We start from the raw sequence: 7,992 nt of genomic DNA, 5'->3' as shown, positions 1-7,992 counted from the left end.
GAGCCTGGTTTAAACGTTGGCCCTGATTAATCCCAGTTCAATATTTTTTTATTTCCTTTTTAGTGTAAATTACATTTTTCGTCCCTATAGTTTATTAAAAAAATTGCATATTTCATGTTTATGGTTTGTAATAGATTGTTATTTACGTTTCTAAAAGCAATTCATACCTTTAAATATAAGAGACTAAAATAACAATAAATTATTTTATTAACTGAAGTGGCATACCTTGAATTACAGGGATGAAATGTGTAAAATCCCTTCACTTTCTAAACATTAAATGATATAATATAAAAAGTAAATTACGTTTTTCGTCCCTGTGGTTTGTTAAAATTTATGGATTTCACCTCTGTAGTTTTAAATTTTCGATTTTCATTCTTATGGTCTGTTATTCATTTCTATTTTTGTCCTTGAGGCGAAAAAGAGGGAAGCTATTGCTCCTTTTTTTAGTTCAAAAACTCCTATACAATCAGACCAAAGTCTTAAATACTACTTTTAAATATGAAGGGTTAAAATAGAAAAAAATTGTAAACCATAGAAACGAAAAAATAAATTTTAAATCATGAGAATGCAAAATGTAATGAATTACAAACCATATAAGAAAAATTGTAATTTTCAAAACCATAAAAACAGAAATTTTCAACAAACGAGAGAAACTAAAAACGTAATTTACTCTAATATAAAATATAGATCATCATATGTCACCTCCACGTAATTTAGTCTGTATATGCAGAGCGAACGATGGATGTGGCTTGTGGGTAAAATGGTCATTTAGGCTTTAAGTCTTGTTAAATGTAATGAGAAAAAGAATTAAGGGGCCGTTTACTAAATGCTTACCCGGTAAGTACTTATCGGGTAATTTTCCTCACCGGATGAACATGACAAAGACCAAAAATCTTACTCGGTAAGAGCGAAGATAAGAATGGAGAGTCTTACCCGGTAAGTGAGGTGACGACACTTATCTGGGTAAACGCTTACCAGGTAAATTGTTGCATAGGATACGTTTTGATATATTACAGTCTTACCCAATAAAATAAATTAAAAAATTTACCACGTAAGCATTTAGGTAAACGGCCCCTAAGTTTTAGAAGTTTTTTCTATTTCAAAAAATTTAATATTTTTGCCACATCATGGAATATATTACACATAGATATCTATCTATGTGAAAACTGACATGACATAAAACCTTTTTACTTGATTATGTCATCATAATTCAAATTAATAGGTTATTTATTGTTATTATAGGTAGATTTTTTAAAGTATAGTGGTTTTAATAAAAAAAATAATCTGAAAATACATTATTGTAATAAGAAAAAATGAAAGTAAAATGCTATAATAAACTAGTTTTGAAAAGAACATTATTATTTCATGTGTTTTGCACACAGGAAAATACTGAAAATCTTTTGTTTCTTTGTTTTGAAGAATTTGTTAGAGATAAGTGTATATATAACTGACATCTACCCCAAAAAGTAGAACAGTTGTTTCTTTTCTTACCAATTATATTCGCATCATATGTACACATACGATTCGCAAAACAAGCAAATGCAAAGCAAAAATGAATGACCTGAAATCGAATGAATTGGTTTGAGATTGTCGATAGCGTAGATACGTGATTATGGTTAGAGACCCCCGGTGGTGGGGATCAAGGGACAAAAATGTAAATCCACCAACTCGAGTGCTCCGCATTACGTTAAATATAGATATAGAGATATATACACATCGTCGTTCTCATCAAACGATGGAAAAAAACCATATAAGCACTCGGAAAAGAATCTACACCACCGCCATTTTTTTCATACAAACGCATGCTCCTCGGATCTTTGTATGTCGCTCATGTACTTCCTCCTGCTATAAATTCCGCTTGAGGCCCATGAAAACGGTATATAGCTGAAAGACAGACCGTTGCATAAAAGATATGCAACGGGCTGCAAAAAGGTGTTGTACATCTGATTTTCGTTTAGAACCTACATTTTTGTGGACCCTTTTAACAATTCTTCAACTCATGCTTGCAGTTCTTAACAGCCTACGGAACTCCGAGAGGCTAATCTTGCCGTCCTTATCGACATCAGCTTCCTCCAAAAGCGGATTTATCGACCCTCTTAGACCCGTATGCTGCAAAGGCCATAAACAACGTATAAGTTAGCAAAAACACAGATTCAGGAGTTTTGACTTTCTTGAGGTCAAAGAAAGCGAATCCTCAGCTTCAAATTCCATTTGGTTATTGAAATTTCATGAACGATGCCAAATATGTCTACATGTCCTAATAGACTACTTTATAAGACTTATGTTTATAAGACCAAACAATTTTGGGTCTTATATAAAGATGCTACAACAGGATGTTAGGACAGTTTTGAAATAAAGTGTCCTATAAACACATTTTTTTATAGGACAGTTTTCCAAATAATGTCGTATAAAATAACTAACATGACACTTTATTTCAAAATTATCCTAAAAAACTTGTTTGGACGCCCAAAATCCTTCTATCAACTCATTGTAACACATTTATATATGACGCACAATTGTTTGGTCCTACAAACTTAAGTCCTATTAAGCAATCTATTAAGATACTTAGACATAATATGACGTCCTGCGTCAGTTTGTAGAAAAATCCCTACAATTTCGAATTAAAAAGTAAGATGTTTGACCTCATAACAAAAGCATACCATTTTGAGTTCTTCTGCAGTTATATATCCATCTCTATCAAAGTCGAATTGTTCAAAAGCGGCTTTCGATAATCGTTGCCACTTTTCGTTATTGTGTTCCTCTAACTGATGAACGTGAAGCGTAGCAGCCACAAATTCCATGAAATCCACAATACCGTCTGTGTTGCTGTCGATCTGTGCCACAAAAAGAGACAAAAATCATCAAATCATGAAAGACGATGTCTTAGAGACGAGTTTACACGAAACTCCGTTGATAAAAACGAAATCCATCTATTTCGTGAAAGAAAAAAAAAGCCCGTTTTACCATGTACGATTTCATTAAAGTTATAAACAAAACTCACAACACGCGATCTGAAAGACCGATGGGAAATACAAAAACGATCAAAATTTGACGACTTACCGCTTCCAAAATCTCCAAAACACGCGATTCTTTCATCTTCCATGGAATGTCCTTAGCAAGAGCCTACCTCAAAACCAAGCTAATTTTAGAACATATATTATCGTGATTCCTGTTCTAGTTCAAGCATCGGCGGCTCGTCCGAAAGATTAAAAAAACGAACGTGAATCAAATGTACCTGTCTCATTTCCTCGAGACTAATAGCGCCATTTTTGTCTACATCAATGGCATGAAATTGATCTTTGAGATCGGATATTTCTTCTTCACCGAGTGTGCTAGCCAACGCCTATAATATCCTTAGAAAACCATTTCTTTAGCATTTAATAGGCGATCGAGCATTCATGTTAAATAAACCAAACACGAATTCTTACCCGTAGAGCAAACTGTTTTAAACGATTGTATTTCACGAATTGGCGCATGTTGGATAGAACGGAAATGTCGAGCGGAATCTCGGAAGCATTTCCATCTTCTCGAACCCACGGGTGTGCTGTACAAGTTTTACGCATCATCAGATGCCGGCTTATAATAGAAAAGACGAAAAGAACGACAAAAAATGATATAAAAATACGAAAGAAAAAAAGATATACATACATAGCGCCTGTGCAGCGGTGAGTCTTGCACGGGGATTTTTCATGAGTAATTTCCTTACTAGATCTTTGGCACTGTTGCTTATAGTCGGCCATGGTTTGCGACGGAAATCGGGCTTGTTTCTTAATACCTGTTCATTTAAACGATAATATGAATTAAAAGCAAATAAAAACCGGTGAATCGCTCATGAGCAGGGCCACTGAGATTTTCCCGACTGTTTATCTCCATTTAGTGTTAATTAATTGGTAAGTGTTCTGAACGAAGAGTCTGTATGACATAAAATTACCATTTTAACCCTCTACATGATTTAACCAGAAGAGATGAACTCTTTTCTAGAAATTGCCGGGGGTGCATCAGTGTAGGGGCACTGAAAGTTTCACCCTCTCGGTTTACTCATCTTCAGACATGATTTTACGGGTCGTAGAAAGGTTTTTCATTAAGCGATAGTAATCGATGGTAAAGCGTATGCGATTAATGTAGCTTAAGTCGAATGAAACCACCTCTTTGAAAATACCATCCTCGGTTCTATCCCAAAAGGGTCGACGCCCACATAGTAGAATGTAGGAGATCACACCTATGCTCCAAACATCCGATTCCGGCCCGGATCTACGCTTCAGTACTTCAGGAGCAACATAGTAAGCACTACCAACGATATCCGTAAACTTCTTACCTGCATTACGTACGCAAAAACGAAAATTAGATATCAAAATCAATCATGAAAACCGGGCTAGGGGTATTCACAAACAACCATTCTACTTTTTGGATAGAGGACAGGTCTACATACATACCACCTACGGAACCCACCTCCAAGTGGGATATACCGGGCTCGTTTGGTTTAATCAATCACAAAAACATCAAAGAGAACAACATTATACGACTCCGGTAGAATTGTGAAAAAAATATGAATTTGGACTACAGTATCATACTCACCCGGTCGTATAAAGTCCGACAATCCGAAATCCGTTGCCTTCAAGTGAGAATCCACATTCGGGGATTTGAATAGAAAATTCTACAAAATTACAAAAAAAAAAAGGTAAAGTTAGCATCATCTTAAGAATTATTCGGTCCTAAAATTCACAAACCACAGTTTTCCACGAAACAACTGCTCTGGTCTGCTTACATCCGACCCCCCAGACCCCACCCCTAGTGGGATATACGAGTATCGTTTGGTTTAACTCTCGAACATGGACAACCTAGTGGATTTTTGGGAAATGAAAGCATTTTTAGCTCGAAAACTTTCTATAAAAGGAAAGGTTTTCTAACCTCGGGTTTCATGTCGCGATGTACCAAACCATGTAAATGGCATTGTGCTGCAACTCTAAGCATCTGCCTTACAACAACTGCTGCATCTTTCTCTGTGTAACGACCGTCTTTCCTGTAAAAAGAAAACTAATCAAACTAAACCCCAATTTCATCGTTCGTTTGAGAACCATTAATCTTATGAAATTTTCATGCTATTCCCCATGAATGGTTGGTTTTCAAAATGAACCTTTTTAGCATTTAGCCACCTCCATCCAAGATATAACGGTACACGTTGACTTTTGAAGTCAAACTGAGTACTATTTAACTTTGAAATTATTACAAGTGCCTTGAATTTCTCATGGAAACTTCAATATCTAACATTTCATTCTAAAACTATTCCTACAAAATGAAGAATCCCAGCTTTAAATTCGAAATAAAGTCCGTATATATTCTCGATTTGGAAAACTATAGGTTTGACCTCAAAAGTCAACATATAGAATAGAAGGGATTGCATTTCATGTTTACAAGATGAGAATTCTTACTTTGATAAAATCCTGTCGAGCAACTCACCGCCCTCGCATAACCTGAAAGACAAATACCGGATTCAATTTTGAGATTTATTTGATTCTTGTAAAATTTATTGTCTTTAAAGGCAATAAAATTAAAATAACGAAACTTACTCCATAACAATGTATACAAAGGAATTGTCTTCAAATGCATTATGGAACTGAACCACATTCTCGTGACCACTTAACGCTCGCAAAATTTTAACTTCTCGCTTAACATCCTCAACGGCAATTGGAAGGAGCATCTGTTACAAGATGGCAAAACCAGTCTTTAGAGCACTAAATGTCATAGTTAAGTATACAAGGCAGGTTCAAACGAGAAGAAGGCCCAAATCACATTGATTCAAACACGTTGCATTGACCAGACATAGCGCAGGCACGTATTCACACGACCTTGGTCGCATTGACCAGTCGCGCGCAACCTTTTGGACATGTTGTATCATATGTGATTTTGGCCTTTTGGCAAGTTGACCAATTTCTCGCATGATACTCCATCTGTTTGTGATATCCAACAAACTTGTGGGGTGTTAGCATCATCGATCATCGAGTAGGACGTATTCTTGAAAATGGTTGTAATCATTCGGTAAAATCATAATCGCAAACAATAATCGAGACTTTGTCTATGTAATCTTTAAAAACAAAGCTCATGAAAAAGGTTAATTTCTATCCAAATGAGAATCTCTAAGGGGCAACATAAACCAATTCTTAGAATCAAACAAAGATCATGAACCTTTGATCAGGAAAACCAAACCAAAAGATATGAATCCTCCCATCGAATTTCCAGAAACTGATAACATGATCATCAAAAGTGATGAACATGGAGCCATCGGGCGTGTAGCTCAAATACACATCAGAGGTTCAAAAATCACATGTGATTAAAGCCTTGAAACCCCATGGATGTAAGAATCTTGAATCCTCAGTTCACAATCAGCAAATTGAAGAAATACAAAACTAGAATTCTGTAAGATTTTGCTAGAAATTTGCATATGAAAACGATGTAATCAAACACAAACCAACAAAAACTAATGGAACCCACATTCGAAAAAGGGGAAACCAACATTCATACGAAAATCCGAATGGGCAGAAATTACCTTATTTTTTTCGATTTTCTTCACCGCAACACGATCGCCAGTTGATTTATCGATAGCAACATATGTATACCCAAATTGGCCATGCCCCAATAATTTTCCAGTGGAATACCTTCTATCAAAATCCTTAAGATACCCAAAATCTGTTCGTTTCCCACAAGGAATCACCTTGGGACGCTTTGGGGCAGCCTTACCTTTTGCTCGATTTTTATTATTATAGTTAGTATCCTGCTGCTTTCGATGATGATACCTATTGAGATCTTTGATTCGCTGTAAATTGACATTAGGCACCATCACCTCATGCTTGACGATGAGACGGTTTTCTTGTTCTTGACCGGCGGTAGCGGATGGGGTGGTGCTGTTGGAGCCACTGATCTTGGTGTTGGAAAAACAGATACCCATTTCTTCTATCGATCAAGAAAATCAAATATTTGACCAGGGTTTTGGTTGATTTTGTCGATTATCTATGAAATCAACAACATAATGGGTGGATTAATATATAGAGAAATGAGAAGAAATGTAGAAAATGTAGGGTATTGGGAAATAATAAAATATGGTGGAGGAAATTTGGTGGCAGATTGGTAGAAGGAGGGGGAGACAAGGATGGCGGTGGTGGCGGTGGTGGTGGTCAAAGAGACTTTTCGTTTTTCCGATGGAGTGAAGAATGAGGACCCCCTCCTCATTAATTATGATGTTTACAGCTTCAAATCGTGTGATTTCAGGTGGCATGAAGAAGAATTATTTGGTTTGATTCCCCCCAAAAGAGATTGGGGGTCTCTGAAATCAATCCACATCTCTTGCATTCATACGGGCTCTTTAGAACAACCTTCCTCCCCCGAAAAGGGACTACACCCATTCGGATCTACATTCGGGTTTATGGGTTCACCATTTTAGCCATTTGTTTGGATTTTGTTTTTGTTTTTGGGTTTTTTTTGAAAATCGATCTTAAACTTCAATAAGTGGGTAATTATTTATTTATGATTTTGAACGCCGACGATGGATGATTATGTGAGAATAGGAGTTAAGTTGATAAATATAAGAAATAATTGTCAACTTTAATTACTTTTGATTTCATCCACACCCCATGAATTGTTAGTGTTGATCTTCAATTATAATTTATCTAATTGTATTAACTTTTCATTTTTTTTATCTAGGATAAAAATAATGAATACAAGTTTTGATATATGCATATATACACACATACGCAGATGATTTTATGAAAATTGGAGTTAAAGTGGTAAGCGTAAGAAATAATCAAAGCTTTTGGTCACTTTACTCTCACCCTCACCTTATGAATTACACTTATCATGGGAGTTGATCTGGTGCATCTAAGTGTACCGTATTAGTGTTGATCTTTAGCTAGGTTTGATCTACTGATATAGATATTTTTCACCAAAATTTTCATTTTTACCGAAACGGTTATGGTGAGAATGAAAGTTATTTGGGGGGGG

At 35.8% G+C, this 7,992-nt stretch overlaps 1 protein-coding gene across 1 annotated transcript; it reads right to left on the bottom strand.

Annotated features, from left to right (window-relative positions):
* Nucleotides 1–1,668: 1,668 nt before the first annotated feature.
* Nucleotides 1,669–7,171, bottom strand: LOC112512579 (calcium-dependent protein kinase 28-like). The gene is made up of 12 exons (XM_025118621.1): nt 6,545–7,171; nt 5,568–5,698; nt 5,430–5,471; nt 4,909–5,020; nt 4,576–4,654; nt 4,146–4,315; nt 3,649–3,775; nt 3,429–3,544; nt 3,236–3,343; nt 3,061–3,123; nt 2,661–2,834; nt 1,669–2,109 (listed from the first exon to the last, which is right to left on the bottom strand). Exons 1-12 carry the CDS (start codon nt 6,941–6,943, stop codon nt 1,993–1,995), a joined length of 1,638 nt encoding a protein of 545 aa, XP_024974389.1. The 5' UTR covers nt 6,944–7,171; the 3' UTR covers nt 1,669–1,992.
* Between the last annotated feature and the right edge of the window lie 821 nt (nt 7,172–7,992).

Source organism: Cynara cardunculus, assembly GCF_001531365.2.
Source record: "Cynara cardunculus var. scolymus isolate 2C chromosome LG 5, CcrdV1, whole genome shotgun sequence".
Lineage (NCBI taxonomy): Eukaryota > Viridiplantae > Streptophyta > Magnoliopsida > Asterales > Asteraceae > Cynara > Cynara cardunculus.
Note: the sequence above shows the minus strand (reverse complement) of the source record. Positions and strands in the feature narration are given on the sequence as shown.

Coding starts and splice junctions, on each gene's coding strand:
- LOC112512579 (XM_025118621.1), bottom strand. CDS start 6,943: ATGGGTATCTGTTTTTCCAACACCAAGATCAGTGGCTCCAACAGCACC. Junction 5,472..5,567: donor TTTGTATACATTGTTATGGA/GTAAGTTTCGTT, acceptor TTTGTCTTTCAG/GTTATGCGAGGGCGGTGAGT. Junction 4,655..4,908: donor ATCGCGACATGAAACCCGAG/GTTAGAAAACCT, acceptor GTAATTTTGTAG/AATTTTCTATTCAAATCCCC.